The 15,508-nt window shown below is 36.0% G+C and overlaps 1 protein-coding gene across 9 annotated transcripts in view; it reads left to right on the plus strand.

Annotated features, from left to right (window-relative positions):
* Positions 1–15,508, plus strand: part of AGFG1 (ArfGAP with FG repeats 1) — a 75,649-nt gene that overhangs the window by 54,451 nt on the left and 5,690 nt on the right. For 4 of the 9 annotated variants that reach the window (XM_053597321.1, XM_053597320.1, XM_053597323.1 and 1 more), the window contains exons 6-11: positions 2,920–3,039; positions 3,722–3,793; positions 5,640–5,849; positions 7,580–7,760; positions 9,319–9,398; positions 9,610–9,702. In XM_053597321.1, the coding sequence (XP_053453296.1) occupies positions 2,920–3,039; positions 3,722–3,793; positions 5,640–5,849; positions 7,580–7,760; positions 9,319–9,398; positions 9,610–9,702 (756 nt within the window). The remainder of the gene's footprint in view (positions 1–2,919; positions 3,040–3,721; positions 3,794–5,639; positions 5,850–7,579; positions 7,761–9,318; positions 9,399–9,609; positions 9,703–15,508) is intronic. The other 5 variants (XM_053597324.1, XM_053597325.1, XM_053597326.1 and 2 more) reach the window with 2 other exon arrangements.

A 15,508-nucleotide genomic window follows, 5' to 3' on the forward strand; every position in this document is an offset into this window, starting at 1 on the left:
TCCCAAACTGAATTGATTTCTTTGTACTTTTTGAAATACTATTTAAGAAATATCTTTACTATTTTGTCATATTCTGTTTAGTTTGGATTTCGTTGTACAGAGATTGCTTGAGAGTCCAGATAGTATATTAGTATTTAATTTTCAAAGTTGGTTTTCCAGAGTTTCATTCTGCAGCATTTATAACCAGTCATTGAAGGTAGTAAATGGATTTGGTACCTAGAAGTACAAACTGGTACAAGTACTACAAAGCCCTTTCTTGCCACATTAAATAAGTATTTGACTAATGTGTTTAGGGCTCTGGTTGGAAAACACTGAGAAAATATAAACGTGATAAGAAATGGGCTTGACTAACCAAATACTTACGTTGAACTGATTTTTTTTTTCTGGATGGTGTTTGAAACATGTGAAATGTAAATTTCCTCCATGATGTTCTAAATATAAATGAAAATGCATTATTATCTACTATATATTCATATATGCCTTAAGTTAATAAGCTATAAACTAGCTTAGGGACCTAATTTCCGTTTCTACAGGGGACAAATGTATTTCATTTGTTCTCAAATGCACAACTACAATATATTGTTGAGAAAACATAGGAATTTGCCTTTTGGAATATAGGTTGAGTGTTCCTTACCTGAAATGTTTGGGACCAGAAGTATTTTAGATTTCAGAATTTTTTTTTTTATTTTGGCATATTTGTATTCTATATACTTACCAATTGATTTTCCTGATCTAAAAATCTGAAATCCGAAATGCTCCTTTGAGCATCATATTGTTCATAAAGTTTCTGATTTGGGAGCATTTCAGAATTTGAATTTTCAGATTTGAAATGTTCTACCTGTATAACCCACTCTAAATTTGAGACCTTTTTATACCATGTTCTCTATTCATTTATGGTTATAGAATCTATGTGTTACAATACCATGTTACAATTATGGCCTAGAATTATGTATGTCTTTTAGTGGAATTTTCTTCTTTTTAACCTGATATTTCAAAAACTGTAAATAATTTATTTCTGTTCACTCATAAGTTATAGAATCATAGCAGTGGATTTGTGAGTTGAAATCATCTAGTGAATTCACCCTTCCCACCCACCCCCATTTTGTTGGAGAACAGAGAGAGCCAGAGCAGTTGAAGGACTTGACTAAGGTTGTATAGTTACTTACACTAGGATGGAATTTTCTGATTCTTAACCTAGATTCCATTTTCACTAAATTGTACTTACTTACTGGTCTTCTTAGCAGTGTTAAATGATAATTGTATTATTGTTTAATATTGTATGGATATTTCTTCTAAATCATTTCTCAAGAAGTTTATTTTTTAAGTTATCTTAATGGAAACATTTTTTGTCAGTTAACTTTTTTGGGTTTGCTCAGCAGTAGAATATATATTCACTGCAAAAGCTTGGCAACCTCAGGCAAACACAGAGTTAACTAAAATGCAGATTTTCTATGCAATACCTTATTTAGCTTGTTCTCACATTATATAAAACATACTGTCTAGCTTTTAGATATAGCCATACTCATTTGCAAGATTGTTTCTTTACTAAAACTTCCTGGAAGTAATATTGCCCATAAATATTTGGCAGTAGTTACCTTGCTATGCTTATGACTCCTAACCCTTTCTCTAGCCACTACATGTTCTTTTCATGCTGTGACTTAACATTCCCTTTCCATATACCATCTATTTCTTATTCTCATCATATCTTTGTTAAATTCTTTTATCTGACATATGTTTTAGCCTATAGAAACATTTAAAATTGTTTTATTTATTTACATATTTAAAGTTTAGGGAAGTCTAGAATTTTGCTATTAGGTTGAAGGCCAGTGGGAAACACAATTTGGTTGTTTGTTTTGCCACATATGCGCTACAGTTATAGTTTCTACCAGCTTTCATTGGTTCTTACATTTTAAGATAAGGCTCGGTGCCTGTAGCTCAGCAGCTAGGGCACCAGCCACATACACTGGAGCTGGCGGGTTCGAATCCAGCCCAGGCCAGCTACAACCAAAAAATAGCTGGGTGTTGTGGCGGGGGCCTATAGTCCCAGCTACTTGGGAGGCTGAGGCAAGAAAATTGCTTAAGCCCAAGAGTTTGAGGTTGCTGTGAGCTGTGACGCCATGGCAATCTACCGAGGGTGACATAGTGAGACTGTGTTTCAAAAAAAAATTTAAGATAAGTTTAAAACCGTAGACTTCTAATCGAGTATAACATCTTCATAGAATGTGAACATCTTCAGTTTATTTGCTGATCATGTCCTTGTTAAACACTCAAGATTTTTTTGTTTGTTTCTTGTTTTTCATTTTTATGTGACCATAGTGAGACATACAGTAGAATGTCCATAGTTAACCGCCTCCTTAAGTTAACCAGTTTCATAGGCTGGACATGCACCACATGTACGTATCAGTACAGTAGGCCTAATTCCTTAGGTTGACCACCTCTATATGTTGACCAGTTTGTTACAGTCCCTCGGGTCAGCTTACAGGGGTTCTACTGTATTTGGAAACTTTAAAAAAGTATTTAATTTGTGTCATTAAACCATCTTTGCACTGTTAGTTTAGATATTTAGCTTTTGGGATTCACATAGCTGATCAGTCAGTGAAGTGTTGAGAATGTTTTCCTCATCTTTGTCTGCGTTAATGTAACGCGTGTCGTTAGTGCTTGTGAATACAGTCATCCTTACAGTGCTGTTGATGAAGGCATTCACGGAGTATTGTGTACAGACTTACTGCAGAAAGTATTTTTGGAGACTCTTATAGTTGGGTTAAATGCTGGTAAAATTTAAAATCTGATTTTGAAGTTAATTCTCTATAAAGTTTGATACATGGAAACTTTTCATAAAATTCTTAAATTCATTTGTCATGTATTTTCATTTATAGTTTTTCATATTCATTAACATATGTTGTTCCTTACCATTCACAGCTCAGAATTCTGCAAATGCAGATTTTGCAAACTTTGATGCATTTGGACAGTCTAGTGGTTCGAGTAATTTTGGAGGTTTCCCCACAGCAAGTCACTCTCCTTTTCAGCCCCAAACTACAGGTAGAGCTTCTCTAGCATTGTGCTTAAGTGTTTACTTTAAAAAAAAAAATAGCTATAGATGTAATTTTGAAGATTACTCTAAACTTAAATTCTATAATTATCTGATTTTAATATAGTTCTGTTTTACAAAGCTCTGGGGAAACCTGAATTCTACATTTTTCTATGTTCGTTTATTTTTCTGCACTCTTTGGTATGTTGTCCAATTGACAGTATTCATTCTCCTCTTCCTGCATAGGAATCTTTTTGAAATCTGAAATCTCCCATGCACAGAGGCATTAAAATACTAGAAGTTTTTTTAGGTTCATGGAACACATTGATTTAGACTGCTAGATCCCTGAATAAAGGAAGCTGATTGACTGCTTCCATTGAACTAAAAATGTAAAAGTAATTTTCAGGGCAGCAAACTTGGGAAAAACCTTTTAAATGTTACTGGTCAGGAGTAGACTAATTATGACTTTAATCAAATTTGGAAATAGTTTTCTGTGCAGGAATTGGTCTTTAAACATCGATTGCTCTCCCATGAACTACTGTTTTCAGAAACTCATTGAACTTTTATTTCGATCTTTGGTGGATTACTTTTCTTTCAACTTTTAACTCTGTGTATTGTCTTAAAGCTTTTTCTTTCAATTTTCTTTTTTTTTTCCTTTAACTTTCATCATTTGCGTAATTTCTGGCTGTCCAGCATTTAGAATGCTTTCATCTAGCTGCAGTTTGGGTGAATTTACTTCAGCTTTTCCTCTCCAGGCCACTCACAGTAAGTTCTGTTGTCAAGTAGGCATCATTCACTAATTGTACGTTTTTCCTGAATTTCATGTTTATCCAATGACAGATTATTAATCATTCTTTAGTGAGGACCCTTAATTCTCATGTTTACTCTCTCTCTTCTGTCACTAAACTCAGAGAACGTAATCATGCACAGTAAAAGGATTAGTTGGTTTCATAATTAAATCTTTATTGAAACAAAAATTTGTAGAAATTTGGAAGTTTAATATGTACATTGTTTATCAACTACTTGTAACTGATCACCATTTAAAAAATACAGTCATACATTACCAACCTTAATTATAAACAACCAATGTAATTCCTGAAAGAAATTTCTTCAGCATATACTTGTTTTAAAATGTCTAAAAAATTGATTGATACAATGTATTTGTGTTTATTATTATTTTATTTATGATATTCTGTGTTTAAAATATCATTGTGTCTTTGGTATCACTTTAATATATAACTGTCTGGAAACATAGACAAGTTATATATATGCAACTACAGAGGGTGCCAAAAAATGTATACCTATTTTATGACAGGAAAGAACTGTATTAAAATTGTAATACTCAAGTCATGTTTGACTTCTGCAATTATAAGAGATACAGGATATGATATACAAGAAAGCAAACATTATCGGTATATATTGATTATTTTGATTTTAATTCAGTTTTTCTTTAAAATCAATATGCATTTTTTTGGCACCGTCTATATTTTTGAATGCTGAAACTAAGGTTTAGAAATAAATAGTATCTCAGAAACATAGGATCAAAAGCATAGAATGAAATATGCTGGTTTTAAATAGTACTTTAGGGATGTCTGTAGAATAGAGACCAACAGTGATCCTTAGATGTTGTACTTTATAAATGTAGGTCGGAAATTGTTGTTACGTGTTATGTACTATACACTGTGCTGTTTATAGCTATATGATAGATAGGGCATGATTTTGCTGTGGACATCATGCGTATTAAATTGCTATGTGAAATTAAGTAATAGCTTTTCAAGTGAAGTAAGCCTAAATCGCAAAGACCATCTTCTAAGAAATTCTGGATCAAAATAATACATCTTAAGTATTGTTAATCCTTACTCCTGGGATTTGCTTAAACCATGTTGCTGTGGAGCTACAAAAGCTTGAATCTTGCAAGTAAGATATTTAACATCTTGTTTGCAATCTATTTAGGGAAAACTAATAGAAGGTCATAGTATAAAGCTAGATGTTCTACAGAGTAACTGAATCTTAAGCCAGATAGTACCTAGTTACACCTACCATTAATTACATTCTTCACCGTAAGGTAGATAATAAAAATAGAAGCATGTTAGAAACATGTTATCTTATATACTACCATGGCCTTTGAAAATCTAGTTTCATGCATAAAATACAAAAGAAGTCATGAGTAAGTTGGATGCCCCTCACTCCCCCACCCCCTTTTTAATTTGAGAGAGAGAGTCTTGCTCTGTTGCCCAGGTTAGAGTGCTGTGGTGTCAGCCTAGCTCACAGCAACCTCAAACTCCTGGGCTCAAGGAATCCTTCTGTCTCAGCCTCCTGGTAGCTGGGACTACAGGTGTGGCTACCATGCCCAGTATTTTTGGTAGAGATAGGATCTCACTCTTGCTCAGACTGGTCTTGAATTTCTGAGCTCAAGTGATCCTACCTTGGCCTCCCAGAGTCCTAAGATTGATTATAGGCTTGAGCTACTCCACCTGACTTCCAGTCATTGATTTTAAGGATATAAGATTGTTTATGGGACATTTAATTTAGTAATAAAGGATTGTTTAGTCTACTAAAAAGTATTGGGAAACGTTTAGAAATTTCAAGTGTTGTATTTATTCTATTACAGGTGGAAGTGCTGGATCAGTAAATGCTAATTTTGCTCATTTTGATAACTTCCCCAAATCCTCCAGTGCTGATTTTGGATCCTTCAATACTTCCCAGAGTCATCAAACAGCATCAGCTGTTAGTAAAGTTTCAACGAACAAAGCTGGTTTACAGACAGCAGACAAATATGCGGCTCTTGCTAATTTAGACAATATCTTCAGTGCTGGGCAAGGTATCAAACTTTAAACAACAGCAACAAAATTTGAATATTAAATGATGCTCTAAATTTGCTTGTTTTATTGAAATTTGAGGATGTTACCGTTTTGTTGTATAGAAATTTTGTCTATACTAATATTTTAAGTAAAATATTTACTTGGTACATTTTGGACCTGAAATGTCAGCGGTAAAACCGAAGGTGTAGAAAGTCACTTGTGATTGTTTAGTTTTAAAAGGAAACAATGGAGAAAAGTTTTAATTTTGTTTTAGAAAGAAATCTTTTTTTTTTTTTTTTTTTTTGTTTTGTTTTTTTTGGCCGGGGCTGGGTTTGAACCCGCCACCTCTGGCATATGGGACCGGCGCCCTACTCCTTGAGCCACAGGTGCCGCCCTAGAAAGAAATCTTTATGACTTTGGCCACTGAGCTGAGTGGAGGGTTGTATGGTGGTTTCCATAATATATTCATTTTGAACTATTGCTGTCTATTTACACCTTGGTGTTTTTTGTTTTTTTTTTTTTTTAATTCATGATTTTTGTATTTATTTATTTAGAGACAGAGTCTCAAGCTGTCGTCCTGGGTAGAGTGCTGTGCTGTCTCAACTCACAGCAACCTCAAATTCTTGGGCTCAAGCAATTCTCTCACTTCAGCCTCCCAAGTAGCTGGGACTACAGGCACCTGTCCACCTCAATGTCTGGCCATTTTTTTTGTTGTTGTTGTTGCAGTTGTCATTGTTTTAGCTGGCCTGGGCCGGGTTCGAACCTAGGTGGATGTGGCTGGCACCTACCCACTGAGCCTCCTGCCTCCTTTATTTTTTACTCCCAGTTTTGTGCTTAAGGCCGGTAGCCTCTAAAAATGCCTATTAAAATACCCTAGCAGGGGTATGGTGCTAGACTGGATTCTACATTTTGATATCTGGACCTGTTTTTCTCCTCTCCAAAATAAGGATGATAATAGCCTTGAACTTATGGAGTTGTGTTGTGCATGTTATTGTATGTATGGCATTTTGAACGGTGCCTACCACATAGTAAGTGCTCATCAGTAAATGTTTCCTGCAAATACTATCTCTAATTTTTGTCATGTAGACTCCTGGGAAAATGATATTTTTAATATTCTTTATATTAAGTCCAGCATTTTATGAATTTATATGTTCACTTAAATGAGAGCCACCTGTCTTGGAGATGGTAACATAGCACTTTGATAATTTCTTCTTTATATGTAATCTAGATGTGTTATTGGCACAGAGTTTTAGTTTTTGTTACGGAAACAGTATTGTCTTTGCCATCGTGTTGTGTATGGCAAATAATCCTGTTTATTATTGGTTAGATTATTTATTAGATTAAGAGTTTAGAATCTTGTTCATTTATTTGTTCAGCTACAAATCAGTTTGCATGTGTTTCAGGCCAAATGTGGTTGATACATTGAAAATATAACTTTAGGCTCGGTGCCCGTGCTCAGTGCGTAGGGCACTGGCCACATACACCGAAGTTGGCATGTTCAAGCCTGGCCAGGGCCTGTTAAACAATGACAACTGCAACCAAAAAAATAGCCGGGTGTTGTGGTGTGCGCCTGTAGTCCCAGCTTCTCGGGAGGCTGAGGCAAGAGAATCTCTTAAGCCCAAGAGTTTGAAATTGCTGTGAGCTGTGATGTCATGGTACTTTACTGAGGGCGACAGCTTGAGACTCTGTCTCAAAAAAAAGAAAATATAACTATACATTTTTAGTGTAATTTGGTTTTGTTTATTTCCAGGTGGTGATCAAGGGAGTGGCTTTGGGACCACAGGTAAAGCTCCCGTTGGTTCTGTGGTTTCAGTTCCCAGTCAGACAAGCGTATCTTCAGACAAGTATGCAGCCCTGGCAGAATTAGACAGCGTTTTCAGTTCTGCTGCCACCTCCAGTAATGCATACACGTCCACAAGTAATGCCAGCAGGTACCTTGGCTTAGCCAGCATTTCTGCTTTGTCTTTTATCTTTCAATTTTTTTTCACTCTAAATAATACAGTAGCACCTCTGTAAGTTGACCACTCAAAGGGCTGTAACAAACTGGTCAACATAAGGAACTTCCATTGAGGACATGTGGTGTATATCCAGTCTATGAAAATTAGGTCAACTTAAGGAGGTGGTCAGTTATGGAGGATCTACTGTAATATGGTTAAATAATGACTGTTTGTGGGCATAATTTAAAAATTTTTGAATATTTTTGTAAACTAGAGGAATTTCTGATTACAATATAATCTTGGAATAATTGCCCTAATTTTACATTTTCATTGACTTGGAGATTTTATTACTTTCCATCCTCGAACACTATACTGTATTTAAGAATATGTGGACATCCCAAATGAACAATTACATGTAGATTGTACTCAACAGAGAAGCCATTTAGCAATGTAATTATATACTTTTGAGATAAAGTTTTCAGTGTTGAAGACTAAACAATGAAAGTACCATGTAGTAGCCTTAGTTATAAATACACATTTTGAGAAATGTTTGCACTTGAGTCCAGCATCAGTTCTGTCTCTCTTTTGTGTCACATATATAAGCAGGCCCTTGTGCTGCTAGTATGTTCAGACGTATCCGTTATAAAGGAATTCTTGGCAGTAGGACACATTTTAAGGACTTTGTGCTTTTTAAAAACTCTTCTACTCTTAACTTTATCTTAGAGTTAAGGAAACAGACTCAGAAGTGTAGGTTATTTACTTGTCCGGTGTTTTATTCTTTTGTCTTCTCTTTTATCTGTTTCTTTCTTATCTTATCCGAGTAGTTTATTTTCTTTCAGCACCTTTTCTGGAAAGAAATGTTAGGATTATAACACTAGCTATTTGGCGTCTCTGATAATAAATTTTCTGTATGCCAGATGGGAAAGACTGAATTCAAAGAATAAAATTTGGGATGGTTTATATATTTTTTGGTTTATTAATATCGTCTACGTTAGTCACGTGATAGTGGTCTATAACAACATGGCCAAAAAGTCTGGAAACATAGACAAGTTGTTGATAACAAATGGTTTATTGACTTTACATCACAATACATCAGTGGTTCACAAAGTGTGATCCCTGGGACACCTGAGAACCTTTTAGGGGATCTGTTAAATCATTTTTCATAATAATTCTGAAATTATGTACCTTTTCATTAATTGATGTTTACATTGACTGTGCAAAAACCATGGCAGGTAGGACTTGCTGGGCCTTGGCATGAATGCAGACAGTGGCACCAAACTGTGCTGGTTGTCATCTGAGATTCTTCATCACCACACATTCAGCTTTACTTACAGATATTCTTGATTCAGCTTTTCTTATGGATATTCTTGATGGAGCAGTAACAATTTTTAATTTTTCTGAATCATTACCCATAAAAATGTCTTCTTAATTTTCTGTGTGTTGACACTGGCACTGTGATGTATGATATGTTCAGTATTATTTGTTTCCGTATTTTAGGTCTACCCTTGTTTTCTTTTGTTGTAATATTGACTCTTTTAATACTTGTTTTCAGCAATGTTTTTGGAACAGTGCCAGTGGGTGCTTCTGCACAGACACAGCCTGCTTCTTCAAATGTGCCTGCTCCATTTGGAGGTATGTGCTTCTGGTGTATATACTGGTTTTTATGAGAAACCGAAATATATATTGTATAGCATTTTCTTAGGGTACCAGAAGACAGTCAAAGTAATGCATTATTATTAGAAAGCTTGAAGTTTCTATCTCAATAAGTATAGTGAACAAATATTTTAAATTTCAAATATAAGAGGTACTAGGATTTTATAGTATATTTTATAATTTTTTAAAGCTACGCCTTCCACAAATCCATTTGTTGCTGCTGCTGGTCCTTCCGTGGCATCTTCTACAAATCCATTTCAGACCAATGCCAGAGGAGCAACAGGTAAGAAAATAAAAAGGCAAGACTGTGGAACAGTAAGCTTTGGGGAAGGTATTTATTGGAACATATACCATCTGAATAGCACTAGAAAATGGGGCCTCTCTCTTACTGAAGCAGATTGCAGATGGATAGAAGAGTATCCACAGAGGATAAACTAGCTGAAAGTTTATAAGATTTTAGAATTGACAGTTGAAAGGGACCTTAAAAAGTAGTTGGAGTCTACCCTCCCCAGTCAGAGGCTTCATTTTTCAGGTAGGGAGGCCCAACATGGGCATGAGACTTTTTAGAACTACACAGATAATTCATAACACAGGTGGGACTTGAACACAGTAATTTTGACTTATTTGGTGATCTGGTTTTAGAATTACAAGCTATAAATCATTCAGTCTTAATAGAACAATTTTATGAGACTTTTTTGTCACCTCCTGAGATTTCATCAGATGAATTTGTTACATGAGTTCTTAATAATTAGTTCTTTCTAGAGTATATCTCTTTCAAGGTGTTAACATTTTTTAATTGTAGGATTCTGACTCAATTTTAGGTATAACATTGAATGTTTGCTCTGTTGACATTTTGTTTCCCTAATTCTCTTTATCCCCCCTTTTCCCTTTCTCTTTAATACTGCATGATAGTCACATCTTTCTCATATTGTACTTCTTTGATTTTTATCTTATTAAACTAAACACCAGACCTATTTGCTGTTACCTTGGAATGTCAGCAAGTGCGTGTGGTATGGATGGGTATACGTTACAGCTAGAGTTTATAAGCTTGCTAATTTTAGAACTGAAGCTTAAACATCACTTATAGCAAATATCGATATAAAATCTTGAGAGAGTAGTTACTGGTATGTAACATTATAAGTTAAACCATTAAGAATTGGTAATTATTTGTAAATAGCTTTTGTCATTGACAAGATTAAAAATTATGATAACTAGGAATTTGAACCATTACCACTATATCCCATTTCACATAACTTGTTGGTCTCTGGCAATAAGTAATGAAGTATTTGAATTTCACACCAAATTTAACCTTTTTAAAATGGTTTGTTTTAATTCAAGTGTACCTAATTACTGATGGTTTTAAATTTCCATTTGTACTATTTTTTCTTTAGATGTGATCTATGCAGTGTTTCTATTTCTTAGCATATTATTTTGACTTAGTGGAATGAATTTGTGAAATTTATGATGATATAACAGGTTTTTGTATGTTGTCACATTTAATCCTCAACTCCCATCAAATAAATGTCTAAATCACCATAACAGTTGAGAGAACTGAGGCCCAGAAAAGTTAAATTGGTGTGTTTTGAGTACAGCCAGCCAAACTTTTCTTCAAATTCTGATTTAGTATTTACTTGCTGTGTGACCCAAAGACAAGCTCCCTGTCTTTTAATGAATAGGGTAAGGACAACGGGGCAGTGTTCTTTAATGTTTTTTGAGTGTTAAAGTTGTTTGTAAGATACCGTTGATATGTTATCACCCCATTTAACAACTAAGGAATGGAAATTCATATTATACCTTGACTGAGCTAATTGTGTTGACCTAATTTCTCTGAGCCTGTTGTTTATATCTGTAGAATTTGCTATTACTTTATTTATTTATTTATTTTTTGTAGAGACAGAGTCTCACTTTATGGCCCTCGGTAGAGTGCCGTGGCCTCACACAGCTCACAGCAACCTCCAACTCCTGGGCTTAAGCGATTCTCTTGCCTCAGCCTCCCGAGTAGCTGGGACTACAGGCGCCCGCCACAGCACCCGGCTATTTTTTTGTTGCAGTTTGGCCGGGGCTGGGTTTGAACCCGCCACCCTCGGCATATGGGGCCGGCGCCCTACTCACTGAGCCACAGGCGCCGCCCGCTATTACTTTATTTCAATTGAGCACATATTGTACATTTCTGTTATTTTATATCCTACCTAGAAACTGAGTTTTTAAAAGACTTTCATACTATAAATAAAATAAGCAAAATAATAAACCTAATGACAGAACCATCTCAGAGGTAAGCCTAAGAGGAGAATAATAGGTTGAATTCACTGCATGTAGTAACCAAAGACCACCCTGGGTGATCTGTATCATCAAGTTTGACAACAGCCCTGACAGTATGAGGATATTTTTCAGAGTTTATTAGAAAGATAAATTATTGTCCATAAATCTTTATTTCAAAGTAAAATATTTTGTCCATTATAAGCCATTTTGAATTTATCACATTGATCACCGTTCTTAGGTTCTGCCAAATTGACTAAATCTAAGTAAATGTTAACTGCATGTTTCTGTTAAAGCCAAAATATAAACAATACTTTGACAAATGCTTAGGAATTTCCATGATTTTATATCATAAAAATGAAAATTTGGGTTTTTTTTTTTTTTGTTGTCCTCAGATATGTTTATATTACAAAATTACATGTTGGGATTGCCTTTGAAAGAGGCTAGTGTGTAATAGTTCTATGTAAAATGTGAAATTTCTGTCATTATACCTTCTTAAAATGTACATTTAAATAATCTTTTTTCCCCCTGGATATATTAACCTTTGCAGCTTTATTTTTATTTATTTTTAAATTTATTTTTACTGTATTACATAGGAACCTTCATTAGGAGGAGACTAGCCTACATGGCCTAAGGCCTTTTAAATTCTCAGACCTTATGATACATAGTTAGCATCCCCCCAACCCCTTATATCTAATTAATAGAGGTAAAATAATTTTCAGTTACAGTAGAGCCTTCTGTTTAAGCTTACCTAATTTTCATAGACCAGATATTCACCACGTCTGTGTATTAGTACAGCAGGCCTACTTCAGTGTGTTGACCAGTTGGTTACAGTCCCTTAGGTGGTCAACTTTAAGAGGTTCTGCTGTATTAGGAAATTTTTGTATAACTCTTAAGACTCTCTCCCCTTGGTCATTCAGTGTATAGCCTGTATTTCTTAGTATTTATTTTAATCAATGGTTTTAAACATTTTTTTTCTTCCCCAGGAGTTAAACTTACAAAATAAAAAAGCTGACCAATTTCATAGATAGGCTCTAGCGCCCATGCCCTGTTTTCTTACCTAGGTAGACACTGATTTGCAAAGATGTTAATGGATTTGCCAAAGGGTTCAGAAGTAAATAATGGTTGACCTGATACAAGTATCAGTATGCTTCTAAACTAGCACTGTTTCCATTCCAGTACAATTGCCTCAGTGTTTACAATTTAATTTTGCATTGATGAAACACAAATTAGCATTATATACAATTTCTTATTTACATCTAAATACTTAGTAGGCTCACCTCACCTATTTAATAGACTCTGGAAATCAGGATGGGTAGAAAAAGGAGATGAGAGTAGGTGAGGACAACCAAAGGAAAAAATCTAAGAAAGTTACATTGGGCTATGTAGGACATATTTTGTTTATATAATTGCTGACCTACCTTTCCTGTGCTCTCTCACTTTCAATTTACTCTTAATATTTAGACATCTCTAACATTTAATAATCTGCAGTGGTACTTTTAGCAGTCGAAAGTGAAAGTTGTAAACTTGGCAATAAAAAAAGAGACAGGAAAGTTGTAAAAAATTAACATAGCAAAAGATTAAACTTCATAGTGGTCTGGAGAAAATATTTGCAGGTCATGTATGTGATAAGGGACTTTTATTCAGAATATATAAACAACTCTTATAACTCAATAATAAAAAGACAGTCCAATCAGAAGAAGGACTGAGATTTGAATAGACTTTTTTCCAAGAAGGCGTACAGATGGTCAGTAAAAGATAGTAACAAGCGTTAGTGAGAAAGTAGCGAAGTTAGAAACCTCATATGTTGCTGTGAAAATGTGAAATGGGACAACCCCTTTGGCAAATAGTTGGTAGTTTCTCAGAAAGGTCAGTATAGAGTTACCATGTGGTCTAGCAAGTCCACTATTAGGAATATATCTCAGAGGAGTGAAAACACACTTCCACACAAAAACTTGGGCACAGATGTTCACAGCAGCGTTATTCATACTAGGCATAAAAGTGGAAACAATCAGAATTTCCATCGTTGACAGATGCTGAGTAGCCATACAGTAGAGTATTATTTGATAATAAAATTTACCATGTTTTGGGCAGTGCCTATGGCTCAAGGAGTAGGGCTCCGGCCCCATATACCAGAGGTGGTGGGTTCATACCCCGTCCTGGTCAAAAACTGCAAAAACAAACCAAACACAAAAAACCCCAAACCCCTCATCTACCAGTATCGCAGCTCACAGCAACTTCAAACTCTTGGGCTTAAGTGATTCTGTGGCCTCAGCCTCCCAAGTAGCTGGGACTACAGGCGCTCACCACAACGCCCGCCTATTTTTTGTTTGTAATTGTCATTGTTGTTTGGTGGGCCAGGCTGGATTTGAACCTGCCAGCTCTGGTGTATGTGGCTGGCGCACCAGCCACATAAGTTACAGGCGCTGAGCTGTACATGGGTGGTTTTAATTCTATAGCTATATATATGTTTTTAATTCTTTTATTTTTGCTTATGAATTAAAAGTGTAACTCTTGAAGGCAATAATGATTTCCGTATGCAGAATAATACCCTGGAATATGGTAATTGTGCCCCTGGCACCCTACCCTCCTCTCTGCCAGCATGAGCCTACATGAGCCTCCAGCCCGCCTGGCCAGCCACAGGCCGCCTGTGCATCACTGCCAGCTTCATCTTGGCAGCAGCGCGCTGCCACTGTTTGTGTCAGGGAAAGTAGGGTGGAAGTAGCTATATAATAATGCCTCCTCTTTTGAGTCTCAGAATGCAGGTCTCCCACGTCCCAGCTTAGGGATCTTCCTCCTCAGTGTGGTGTCCCAGAGGCCCCAGAAAGGACAGCTTTATGGTCAGGAGCTCAGGCCACAGGGCCTTTCCTGGCCCCTTATACCAGTTTCTCAGGAAATAAGCCTGCTGGGTTCTCAGTGGAGTGGCTGTGGTCATGTTCCTGCCAGTGGATGTGGGTTGGAACAGAAAATGAGAGGATGTGGGGATGAAGTTGGGGCAGGAGGGGGCAGTTGGGGGAGATTGGGTGCTCAGGACCTCTCTTACCTGTCACCTGGGCTCACTGCCAGCCTCTCCTTTGCAGTGGCCAGTTCTGTTCCTCACATCTCTCAGCAAGAGAACCACCCTCCTTTAAAAAATTAAAATGAAAGATTTTTTTCTCTGAAAGTTTGAGCTAAAAACCTGGATGTGTGTTATACATGGGAGAATATTATATGTGGCAAAATATGGTAGTACAGTATTGCTAGACCATGATGAACCTTGAAAACATGCTAAATAAAAGAAGTTAGCCGGGAAAAGCCACATATTTATGGTTCCTTTTGTTTGGTGGGTCTAGAATAGGCAAATCTATAGAGAAAAGGAAATTGGTGGTTGCCAGGGGCTGGGGTGGTAGTCGTGGTGGTGGTGGTGGGGCAAGTGACAGCCGAGAGGTATGGAATTGCTTTGGCTAATAGTGATGAAAATATTCTAAAATTAGATGGTGATGGGAGATTTTTTTAATTTAAAATTAAAATATTAAAAAATGATTACTTTAAATGGATGAATTATGTGATATATGAATTATATCGAAAGGATACTTAGGTCTAAAAATATTTTATAGCAGTCCACAACCAGATTCTGGGAGGCATCTTTGTTGCTCAGTGAGCAATAGGGGTTGATAGTGGCTAATACTCACTGTTGACTAAAAGTTTTGCCATTCTGGATCATGTCTCCAGACATGTTAGCAGTGTTCCTGGAAATGGATTCTGTGTCTTAAGAGATACAGAAAACGCTGGGCCTAACACAGTTTAACCAATATGAGCCTGCCCTAAGAAAGGAGATAAGTATAAAGCGCCTA

This window comes from Nycticebus coucang, chromosome 7 (assembly GCF_027406575.1).
Source record: "Nycticebus coucang isolate mNycCou1 chromosome 7, mNycCou1.pri, whole genome shotgun sequence".
Taxonomy (NCBI): domain Eukaryota; kingdom Metazoa; phylum Chordata; class Mammalia; order Primates; family Lorisidae; genus Nycticebus; species Nycticebus coucang.